The following is an 11768-nucleotide window of genomic DNA, read 5'->3' as shown; positions in this document are numbered from 1 at the left end:
GCGAGGACTCAAACCAACCGGACGACTTTAGCTTCTTGTATCGATCAATAGTCAGCCGTGCTGCGTGCAGAGCGACGAATTTCATCATCGGCTGTAGCACTGCCCTCATCCTTAGTACTTCGTCCGGAACAGACCGCTGGCAAGCAACCAGAGCCTGCGCACTCTCGCCGAGAGATACCTCGAAACCTTCCGGAGATCGTCGATCTGTCCTGCCTCCAGGCAAAGGATTTTCACCTGCCAGGTGGAGTGACCAGGGATCCAAAACCGCTTTAAAAAGCTTCTTCGCCCAGCTGCTTGACGGCTTGCCAAGGCGTTAGCCTCTCACTTATCTGCCCTACGTGCTAACTGGCTGCTCGGCAGCACACCGGTCCGACTGGTAGGTAGGGTCACAGCCAGCACACAGGTCCAGCCACTCGCGAACAGTACACCCTCACTGGGATATCCCCAGCCGGCCACCTCCTCCCTCTTGGGCGGACAGTCTGACAATGCCGGCTACCTCTATATCCACCACCTCTCGGCCTTCGCAGCGATGGTCTGCTCGGCGGGAACAGCAGCAGCGATGTGGCCGGCAGCAGCCGTTGTTCGCAGTGGCACGGTGTTCAGCCGAGACGCCAGTAGTAGGTTCCCCAGCTTTCGGAGTCCAGCACCGAATGGGCCGAAGTTGTGTGCGGGGTCTTTCGCCGTCCTCAGTCTCGGCGTCGGCTCCCATCACTGATGAATCCTCCACCGACAGCCCGGCGTGCGCGGGAACGCCGGCTCAGCGGGCATTCTCCGAGCTGCTGCTACACGCAGTGCCGTTGCTCGGGCCTGCGGCCTGCGAGGGGCTGATCGGTGCCGCCTGGTTTCACGAGGGGAGCGCCCTCTGCCGTGCTGTCGACGAAGGTGGAGTGGAACACCTGGTGGACTCTATGCTTGCCGCCGGCAGTGAGCTCCCCGCCGGGGCGAAGAAACCCGGATTCCTGGCATCTTTGCTCGATTCGCTTGTTGGCAACCCAAGGAGCCGCGGCTGCCTGATGCTGAACCTGCTGGTCATGCTGTACGCCACCAACTGGTGCGTTCCCCCTTGCACCACTCTCCTGACCTTCCGCTCCTCTCCTCTACCTCTACCCACTCTATTCCCGCGTTCTATTCCCTCCTGCCTGCGTCCCAACAGCATTCTTCGAACACGCTTCCTCTTCCCTCGCTCCATAAACCTCCTGGCCTCCCTTCGGTGCAGGAATGTTTCACTCCCCGTCAATGAAACAGTTGCGTGTCTGAGCTGCATTCCTATTCCTCAATGCAGGAGTGTCGTAAAAATTGCGGACGAAAACTTTGACCCTGAGGTGTTCTCCGCCCTCCGCTTCGCTGTGGCGGCTGTGCCTTTCCTCCCATGGCTGAAAGATGCTGTGGCTGACAAGGAGGTATGGTACACTGGTGCTCTACCCCAGGCTCCTTCTCTCCTCCGTCTGCGTGATTTTTCGCTGGCTGCACAAATCACAGTTCGCATGGTGATCCCCCACACATGTGGGCAGCAAAGTTGGCTACGTCTTAGTCATCTGTCTTTATTTGCCAAACAGTTGACCAAGGCAGGAGCCGAGTTGGGCTTCTGGAGCTTCCTGGGATACCAGGCACAGGCAATCGCGCTCACTACCACCGACGCCTCCAAGTGCGCCTTCCTGTCTACATTCACGGTAGGTGCTTGATCTCGCAAGCTGCTTGCTGTGCCTGCGGGGTTGGATGATGTTGCCCCATCCAGGCAAGTGTCGCCCCGTATTTTGCGGCGGCCACATTGCTGATGTCTGATGCCGCCACCACTTCCCCCGTGTCCCTGTTGCATTTGTTGCAGGTGCTTGCAGTGCCCCTGGTGGCTTCCATGGACGGGCAGTCCATCAAGCTGCGCACCGTCCTCGCTGCTCTCGGGGCTGTGGCAGGCGTTGGGCTGCTCGAGCAGGGCGGCACGCACGGGATGTGTGTCGGGGATGCTTGGGCATCCATCTCAGCATTGATTTTTGCCGTCCAGATTTACCGAACGGAGGTCGTGTCCAGAAGGTATGTCGGGGCGAGTTTCGCTTTCTCTGTCATGGACTGCGGAGGGGAGCTGCAGGGGGAAAGCAGCGGAGGAATAGTCCATTATGGGTGATGCTCAGGGACTGAGGGATCATTGGTGATGCTCAAAGATAGCGCTGTCACTGCGTTCAGCCGGTGTGTGTCTGCCTCGTATTGCGGACGGCCGTTTTGTTGCCTGACCCATGCTGACGTCTATGCACGCGTCGCAGGCTCCCGTCGGATTCTCAGATGGGCCTCATGAGCACCCTGATGGTCAGCCTCGGCCTCATGAGCTGCGCCGCCAGCGTGGTGGAGCACCCCCCCAGCCTCTCGCTCGACCTCTTGAGCGGCGCTGGGCTGCACAACGTCTTTGGCCTGCACCACGGCCTCCATCAGCTGTCCCCATTTTTGCTGGCTGGCAGGTGGGCGGCCAATCACTCACTGACTTTGAAGACACGGTGTTGGGAATTGAGCAGTGTCTAATACGTGCCCCCCACCCCTGCTCGTCCCCTAGTGTCATCTACACCGGCCTTTGCACCACAGCTCTTACACTCTGGCTGGAGCTGGCCGCCCTCCAAAACGTGGAAGCCAGCGACTGCGCAGTCATTTACTCCATGGAGCCTCTGCTCGGCGCCGGCATTGCATGGGTGACGCTCGGCGAGCGATGGGGACCCGCAGGCTGGCTTGGTGCTGCCCTGATTGTTGCTTCAACCATGTCGGCACAGATGGGGGACAGCGAAAGCAGTGAACATGCCGAGGCCACCACCCCGACAGCCCCCGTCCAGGGTGATGCTTAGAGCAGCGGTCCCCCCCCCCCCCCCCCCCCCGACCCCCAGCCCAATCTCCAGCCCCTGGCAGTCAGCGCAACAAGGAGCACGAGCGCCATTGCGGAAGTGCACTCGTCCGGCGGCGCTGCAAGTTTCTCTATGAAGACTCCCCCCTCACCTCCTTGCCGAGTTTTTCCCAGGACCGCTCTGCCATGCCGAGATTTTCTCCATTTTGGGACCGGATTCGCTTACAGAGTACTTCGTATCCATGACGCCGAAGCGTGTGGAACTCCCGACCACCACAGGGCCAATTTTTCCTCTCCCTCCCCCCCCCCCCCCCCCCCCCCCCCCGCTCCAAACGAACCACCAACACACAATTTGGGCATTTTGTCCCCTTGCCTATCCGTGAGAGCCCAGCATCTGCCGCAAAGGTCCACCGTCAAAGTGTGGGACGGCAGGCCACCAGTTCTTGGCATGGTGCAGCCCTGCTGGCCTGGATGATCATTCCCATCTGCAGATAGGAATGCAGCGACCTATTTTTGCCTCCGGAATAAACACAGACTTAGCCTGCGGTAGCAACCCACTGTTGCCGTCTCGTCAATTTTCGGCTCTTTTCAATGCCGTCAGCAACCTGTATTTTGTCTGGTATGCAAGTCATGCCCCAGGGCGTGGGAGCGGGCATGGCAGGCCGACCGATTCAGCGTCTCCCGGCAGTGGCGAAGCCCTCCGACTGCCTCCTGGCAGTACAATAAGTAAGGGTATGTTAAACCGACCGACACAGATCATTGAGATGACGGTGCCGCACGTTGTACATTTTGGCGTTCATTTTTTTTAACCAATATTCCGCGATTTGCAACTTTCTGTGAGACTTTGCCGCTACGCCAGAGTCTCCTGACACGAATCCAAGCACCGCCGGAGTCTGTTGTGTGTTGTCGGCGCGGAAACTTTCGTCCTCTCCTGTGACAGAGGTCACGATGGAGAGGAAGCAGGACGGGGCGGTCAGATGGTGCGTGACTTCTGGGCGGGGAAGAAGTTTATCCATCCGCGGGTCAGGCGGTTGGCCACCACAATGGCTGCGCCGGTAGCTGCAAATGTGGAGGGCTTCCACCCGCCCATGTGGCTGCTGTTGAGCACGAGAACCAGCGACGCCCAGGGGGTCTTGTTGATGGAGCTCTGGGTGGCTGCCATGATGCTGGCAGGGGCCAGGCAGGCGTACTTGGCCAGCCAGGAGGGGCCATGCTGCAGCATGGTGTTTTGGACACCTGACCCAAGCGACGCACCGGAGAGCAGCAGAGGGTATATGATGCCACCAGGAAACCCTGCCTGTTTGCACAGCCCCGTGATGATGACCTTGAGCAGCCCCTGCAACGCGAGGTCCCAGGCCGCCACGTCCGCCCGCGTCTGTGGCCCATGAAGGCGCGGGGAGAGGAACGGCACCGGCTGCTCGCTGCCCTGGTAGTACGGCAGCTCCTCCTCACCCCAGAACAGAAGGCCGGGCCGAAAGGTGCCAACCAGGCCGAAGAAAACAGCCACCAGCAACAGAGCCATGGTCTTTGGGAGTTTGGCCGCCTTGCTGATCTGTCCCAGAAAACGCTCCGCAGCCCAGCACACAGTAGCCATCGCTGCGGCCGTACCAAGCGGGAGGGCAGGGATCACCAGGGGCAGGCCAGCAAAGTCAGCAGTGGAAGAGTGGCATTAAACTATGTGCAGAGTTGGGCATTGATGGGTTCGTCAGGACGCAGTGCGGGATTCCAATCCTCACCTGCTCCGATCAGCCCAAAGCCAATGCCGAGGAGGAGAGCCCCTGACGTGTTGACCAGCTCCGGCACATCGTGTACCCAAGGGCCGAGCTCCTCCGGCTTCCCTAGGACCAGCCCCTGCAGCGACTTGCTGATCGCGGTGCACAGCAGGGAGGACACCATGCATCCCTTGATGGCCTCAAAGTGCTGCGGCTCCCCGGACTTGTGGAGCATGGACAGCACAAAGAGGGAGCCGGCAAAGGGCATCCCAAAGAATGCACTCACACACGCAGAGGCGCCGATGAGAGAGAACCACCGGGTCAGCGCGGTACCGCCACAGACAACTGTTTCGCCGAACCAGCCACCGAGGCCACCTCCGATGACTATCATGACGCCCTCGGGCCCGACAGAGCACCCTGAGCAAATGCTGACTATGGAGATGGCCATCATTGCCATTGGCTGGGAAACCACTGCCCGCCCCCTGGCGTGGATGTCCTCGATCCAGGCGTTGACGGACACCGGGGCTTGAAACACAAACAAAGAGGCTGCAAACAGGGCGGTGCACCCAAGCGCACAGAGGGGGACGTAAGCCTGGAGCGGAATTGTCGAGCTCTGTGTCCAGCCGAGGGCGTAGAGAGCCTCCGGCAGCGTGTGCCACAGCATGTACAGAGACTTCTGCAGTGGGAGGTGGCACGGGCATGAAAGTGAGATTTGCCGGTGTTGCTTGCGATTTTTCAAAGAGCCAGCCGGCCAGGGCTTCATCGTATAAATAGTGCTTGTAAGGCTCAGCTCTCTTTCACGTTTTCAACGGCATGGAATGGCCGTGCTTGCCAGGAGCCAGGCCCCCTCCCCCGAATGCATACTCGACAGAAGTGACTAGAGGGTTGCGTGGGGCGCCAGTTTGATTATGGCGAATGCAGGCTTGTATGTATATGCACTGTGTGTGTGTGTGTGTGTGTGTGTGTGTGTGTGTGTGTGTGTGTGTGTGTGTGTGTGTGGCAGAAAGGTGTAAGCGACAAAGAGAGCTTCGCAATCTGAGGAAGAGTTGATGCTGTCGAGCAAGCGCGATTGCTAAGACTCAGCTCCACGGGTAGAGATCCGTAATGGCCATAGCGACTTGAAATAAACCGATTTCAAGCTAATGTCGAGTCTGGATGGACTCAGGGTGGCTCAAGGATGGAGCTTGGCAAGGGACACTGGGCAAACGCGCCGTGGACTACAGCGGGAGAACGACACCGGGGGAAGACTGCAGACAACTTCATAGTACGGTCGACCAAGAACATGAAAATATCTTCCCGGTGCACAAAGCATGTCTCCACAAGTTCAAGATGTATGCCTACCCCTGCCCTAATGGATAGCATGGAGATCGTATCTCGGGTCCCGTACCTGAAGCGCGACAACGAAGACAGCAGTGAAAACCCCGCAAAAGATTCCGACGCCCGATGCATACAACAGAACCTCGCGGTCAGTAAGGGGCAGCAGCTTGCGGGAAAAGTCTCGATCGTCGCTTGCAAGGTCTTCATCGCCATCGTCATCTCCTCGCCGCAGGCGATTCCTGACCGTGATGGCCAGCTTTCCCGTCCAGCCTGCAGGTTGGCCTGCCCCTGGTTGCTGCCGATCAGACAGGGCGTCTGGGCTCCGCTCGGAGAGCAGCGGGACGTCAAGTTCCACGTGGTCGTTCGCCCCAGCAGACGGCACCCCCGAACCATCCGTCATCACGTCGAGCTGCCTCGTATGTTTCTTCCAATGCTTTTACCGTTACAGCCGTTGATAAGCTGTCCGCGCAGTGGTGTGGCAACAGCACAGTAAAGGAAATGGTCGAAAGATTTCAGACTGCCGACTGACTGTGGAGTGTGGACTGCGCTCTGAGTGGCGGACGGGGCAACACCGCGACAAGAACCTGGTCCGGCATTAAGCGTTCCACTGATGACGTTCGCGGCGGAGATAGGTACCTAGTGCTAGATGATAGAAAGCGTTGATAGCTTGGAGTGTGCCCTGAGAGCCGCCAAATCACAGGCAAGTTGGTAGGGTAGGTGTGATCAGAAATTCACCCTCAGCCATGGAGCTCTGTCTCACTGGCAGGCACGGCCGGGCATCGGGTACATGTAGTGTACGCATTCATGTCAGCAGGCACATGACAGGCTGTCCCTGCAGGCACATGACAGTTGATAATTCGAGCAACTCAGCAACTAGACAACTACTACTGTCTACTGAAGTCCTAACATATGCTGGCTGATCATGGGACTTGCTCTGTAGGGTGAAGTCATGCACGTGCGTTAGGGATCATCACGTGATATGTGGAAATACTCAATCTTTGCCGGTTCTCTGAGGAAGAATACCGGATACGACACCGGGAACTTGTACGGCCGTGTACGTCCGATGTATCGCATGCACCAATTGCACCAATAATTTTGCACGCTGAGCTATAATTGTACTCGTACACTCATGTAGCTATAATATGTACATACAGGTAGGTAGCTAGGTACTCGTACAAGTTTACGAGTACTCGTACGAGTACTTTAGCATATGCTAGTACATATACGTACCCTATACGTACGTGCGTACGATCTAGCTCGAGATGGAGCGGGCCGATACTGTAGTACCAGCCAGGGCTACAGCCAGCAGCCTTAGTTAGTTAGTCTAGTATATTATACTCGAACTATCTATTTATATGTGCAACGAGGTAATTAGACACCAAAGTGCAGCCTATCTAATGCAGGTAGGGTACCTACGGAGTACCATTATTTGTAATCTGGTGTACCACACCATGTTATCAGTTGCAATGCTTCTACCCGTACGAGTATAGCGCCAGGCGCCTCCCTCTCGGCTCTCGCTTCCAGTGCATCAGTTCCATCGCCTGACGACTGTACAGTATACACTGTTGCTGTACATCGCTGTCGCAGCTTGTAATGCAGGCACCACCACGGCCGCATGCACCCTGTCGTGCACTCCTCTGGCAGCGGTGAGTAAGGTTGCCTGTGGACTGCGCGGAAGTGTAGGCCACCTGGCTCTGGCAGTACAGGGTCCCTACAAAAGTGTGCATGTGCGGCGTGTGTGTTGTTTGGCATGCATTGACGTGACTGACTGGCCTGGCCGCATCCCTACGTCACCATACCATAGCGTCATCCGGCAACCTGCCTAGAGAGTTGGTCATGGACAAACACAGAGCAGGCATGCCTGGGCCAAGTGGCTATCGATACTTGCGACGACTTGCCGCCAGTGCCAGGGTCTCGGGACAAGGAGCAGAGCAGGCCAGGCAAGAGATAGCCTGCTGTGACGTTGCGGAAGTGTAATTTGGCGGTGTGATCGTGGCATAGAGCAAGGTGGACCCAGGCTGCTGTAGGCGCGCGCACGCTGGGATCTCTGGACATGGCAACGACCTCCCCCCCCCCCCCCCCCACCCCCCTCACCCACCCCTGCCTCACCCTACCCCCGGCCGCCTGACATCCCCAGCCCATCCAAAGGCTATGGCCTCGTGCACTTCCGCACGAGACGGAATGGCTCGTTGGCGGCCCCGGAAATATGCAGGCGTTCCTTGAGGCCAGCTTGGCTTGCACATGGCTACAACATGAAAACTTGAATACAGATAGAGACTGGGACCTAATGGATAGAGGCTGGGCTCCTCGACATGCAGTGGATGGTCTGAGCTTTGCTGCCTGTTGTTGCGTGGGGGTGGGACGGGATCCAGGCGGCTGCTGATCACCAGTGGGTTGGGTGTTGCAGTGGCTGCGAGGCAGAGTGGAGAGGCGCGGTGGAGCAGCCCAGCATAGCCCAAGCAGGGAAGGAGGCACAGACGCCTCTGATCAATATCGCCGAAAAGAGGTGCTCACGGGGGCTTCAGTAAGAGCAGACTCCGCACGGGCTGATGCGCCGGATACACACGACATTCACCCTGGTGGGAGAGCAGCTGCAACCGGGCGGATGCCGTGCGATGGCGAGAACGGAAGACGGAGGGACGGAGGAGTGCACGTCTTCTCAAGAGCCCAGCTTCTCCTTGAGAGCAGAGTACCTGCAAAGAGGCAGCCGAGGTAGAAGATGTGAGAAACAAAGACTGGTGGTTGTCAGATCAGGAAGGGCGCTTTTCATATCGAAACACCTTCGTGGCTCGGATCCATCTCAAGGCATTCGATCCGGAAACCATAGAAGGGACCGCCAGCAGCTGCTCGTCGAGGGGTAGCACATCACACGAGCCATCTCTGTGGCTCTCTGACTCACACAGCCCGTGACCGTAGGGTTTTTTCTTTTTTTCTTTTTTTTTTTTTGGGGGGGGGGGGGGGGGGAGGCACCTGCTTCGGAGCTGTATGAGTCGCTTGCTGGCCGAATCCTGCAAGTCGTCGTCGCCCCGCCAGGCATCAGCCGGGCTTGCACTCTCTGGCCCTGGTGGCGTGGACCAACTGCATGGCAGGTGTGCACACAAAAAACACACCTGAGATCAGCTGCTGGGTTGAGAGGGCGGAGGGGTCACACAGCCACTCAACCCCTGGGCGAGCCTCCGCCCCCCCCCCCCCCCCCCCCCGCCCTCTGCCCCTCTTTTTGCCCACGTCAGCTCTGGAACACAACGCATTCAATAAGCATACAGAGCAGCGAACATGCAGGCATGTCGGAGGAGGGAGCAGGTCATGCGGGAGGCGACACGTTGGTGAGTGGGCCGGGTATGGGACTGCAGGGCTACAGTGGCGGGTGGGGAAGCGGTAGAGTTCCAAACGGCTAACAGAAGTTGCCGCAGCAACTTGTTGATGTAGAAACGGTAGCTGGGAGGCACCACCTTGCTTCTGGTCGCGTGGGGACCAGCACTGCCCATCGGTCAGCGTCTGTTGGCAAGGAGTCAGAGAGGCGCAGCGGCCCGACGTGGAGCTCAGGCCTCCGTTCTCTGCCTCTGCCTGTGCCCGTCGCCGCCAGTAAGAGAGGCTGTCTGCCCCTCCGTCTTCTTCCTCTTCTCGGCCGCCGACGTCATCGGCGGTTCCTGGCTTCCGTGTTTGGGTCGGGTACACCCAGCCGTCCCCAGCCCCGACTCCCTTCTGCTCCCAACTCCTCTGCAGAGCGGCGCTGGACAGAATTGACGCCGACGTTGATGACTGGTTGAGCTCTGACACCTTGGCTGCAGGCTGGGAATAGAGCGGTTCATGCAGTCTGCATGGGATCCGCACACACAGGGGGGGGAAATGCTTGTGTTGCAGTCTCTCGGCAACAGCGCCTCTCACCATTTGCTCACATCTGAGCGTCAACTTCTCCACTCGCCACACTCGTTCTCATTAGCCGGCCCCCATACAGGGTCTCTTCTCGCTAGCCCCTGGCCGCTAGACCCAGCCCTCCCTCGTCCATTGTCCTCGCAGCCCTCACTTCCCGGACAGCAGTCCCTGCTTCCTTACTCCAGCCCCCCGTCCTATCTGCCCCATCTCTTCCCCAAAACCACCGTCCCCCCGATCCTTCCCTTCCTCCATAACTTCCTTCCCGTGTCGTCATGACGTGCTGTCCTGTTCATTCTCAGTCACTTCCGTCCATTGGCCTAGGAGAGCACTTCCCGTCGCAGGCCTCCGGGTGCCCATCCAGTCACATTCTGCATCGCCAAACTGTTCCCCGCAGTACCCTATCGGAAACCCTCCCCTCCTCTCCCTCCCCTCCCATCTGCGCCCTTCGTGGCTGCCCTTCTCACCACTGCCTGCCACCCCAAGACAGGCCCGGCACACGGGTCCACCTCCAGACAGTCTTGCCGGTGAGGAAAGGGAGGAGGCCGCTTACCGGGAGGAGGAGAAGGAAGGTCCCAGTGTGTCGCCATCCGCAGCCTCGGCATCACTGGCTGAACGCCGCCCGCTGATACGTGACGCCTCTGCTGCCTTGGCCTTGGCCTTTTCCCAGCGCTTGTCTGCTAGCTGCAAAGCCAGGGCCCAACGCAGCTGTGTCACACTCTGCGATATGACATCACTTGTCCGATTGTGGACTGTGGGGGGGGGGGGGGGGGGGGAGCACGGCGGGCGGCCTCTCACCTCCTTCCTGGCCTTATCAGTGTGCTCCTTCAGCTGATCCCGAAGGCGCTCACACGTACTCTCCATGACCTGCAAGATTCAGCGCACCCGCCTCAAATCGATGCCACGACCGCCCCTCGCCATCCGCTGCATCCCTGCGTGGCCAGCTTCCCTCACAGTAACACAGCCTCCTCCAGCGCATCTCTCCACCACCGCACCACATCTGTGCCCTTCCGGCTTCCGGGCGATCCTCCCAACAGAAAGGCCTCACCTTGGCGTGGCGCTCCATGGCAGCCTTGTCTTCTCTCAGCATCCGCATGCTTTCATTCGCCTCTGCAGACTTGACATGGAGGCTGCTCAGCTCGGCACGCAGGGCCACCAGCTCCTCTTCTGCCTTGCTGGCCTTGCCTTCCATCTGCAGCGTCATGGGAAGTCCACCGGTCGGATAACATGAGATAGGGGGGGGGGGGGGGGGGCGCCCAGTGTCCGACGTTAGCTGGGCCTCGGATGGCCACAACCAGGCCTGATTGGTCCGGCCTACGCAGGCTCCCGTCCTGCCCACCCAATGCACGCCTAGATTCTGAGGCCAGGCTCGGCAGTTGAAAATGGCGGAGTTTCCGGTGAGCGGCGGACCTTTTCAAGCCCGGCCTTCTGCACGGCGTTGACCTCCCTCTGCTCCTTGACGGCCTTTCGCAGGTCGCTCACCTGAGCCGCCGCGGCCATATTGTGTCACACACTGATCAGGGGAACATGCGCCTGAGGGCTGCCCCTCCACCTGGTCTGCTTGCCTCCCCCTTCCTCCTGGCATGCCGCTCCCTCTCCCTGTAACCATTCATCCACCGTCCTCTGGTCCCAGAGGCCCCTCTCCTTGTCCTCCGCTGCTTCGTGCTCTTCCTCGCTTCATCTCATCGGCACCTGTCCTCCCCGGCTGCCCCCCCCCCCCACCCACCCACCTTCTCTTCACTCCCTCTGTCCACCAGCCACCTCTTGTCTTCAATACCACACCAATGTCCTCTCCACTATACCCAACTCTGCATGGCGCTTGGCCAAATCCCTTCCTTCCTATACCTCGAGCTCTCTCTCTCTCTCTCTCTCTCTCTCTCTCTCTCCCCCCCCCCCCCTCCCTCCCTCCCTCAACACACCTTCGCGTGACCCCGTCGCTACACTTAGATCCACGGCAGTCAAAGCCGCTCAGCTGTCAACCTCTGCTTACCCCCTGTCCATGCTCGAGCAACTCATTGCCATCCCAACCGTTCCTTTGCCCCTCAGCCCCT

The 11768-nt window shown here is 59.1% G+C and overlaps 1 protein-coding gene across 1 annotated transcript; it reads left to right on the top strand.

Annotated features, from left to right (window-relative positions):
• The first annotated feature begins 485 nt into the window (after positions 1-485).
• Positions 486-2822, top strand: LOC142355596 (uncharacterized). The gene is made up of 6 exons (XM_075407705.1): positions 486-1051; positions 1283-1400; positions 1557-1670; positions 1826-2028; positions 2256-2447; positions 2540-2822. Exons 1-6 carry the CDS (start codon positions 486-488, stop codon positions 2820-2822), a joined length of 1476 nt encoding a protein of 491 aa, XP_075263820.1.
• The last annotated feature ends 8946 nt before the right edge of the window (positions 2823-11768 follow it).

Source organism: Convolutriloba macropyga, unplaced genomic scaffold, assembly GCF_964194025.1.
Source record: "Convolutriloba macropyga unplaced genomic scaffold, txConMacr16.3 SCAFFOLD_6256, whole genome shotgun sequence".
Classification (NCBI taxonomy): Eukaryota; Metazoa; Xenacoelomorpha; order Acoela; family Convolutidae; genus Convolutriloba; species Convolutriloba macropyga.
The sequence above is the reverse complement of the archived record's forward strand: the minus strand, read 5'-3'. Positions and strand labels throughout refer to the sequence as shown.

Coding starts and splice junctions, on each gene's coding strand:
- LOC142355596 (XM_075407705.1), top strand. CDS start 486: ATGCCGGCTACCTCTATATCCACCACCTCTCGGCCTTCGCAGCGATGG. Junction 1,671..1,825: donor CCTTCCTGTCTACATTCACG/GTAGGTGCTTGA, acceptor CATTTGTTGCAG/GTGCTTGCAGTGCCCCTGGT. Junction 2,029..2,255: donor ACGGAGGTCGTGTCCAGAAG/GTATGTCGGGGC, acceptor CACGCGTCGCAG/GCTCCCGTCGGATTCTCAGA.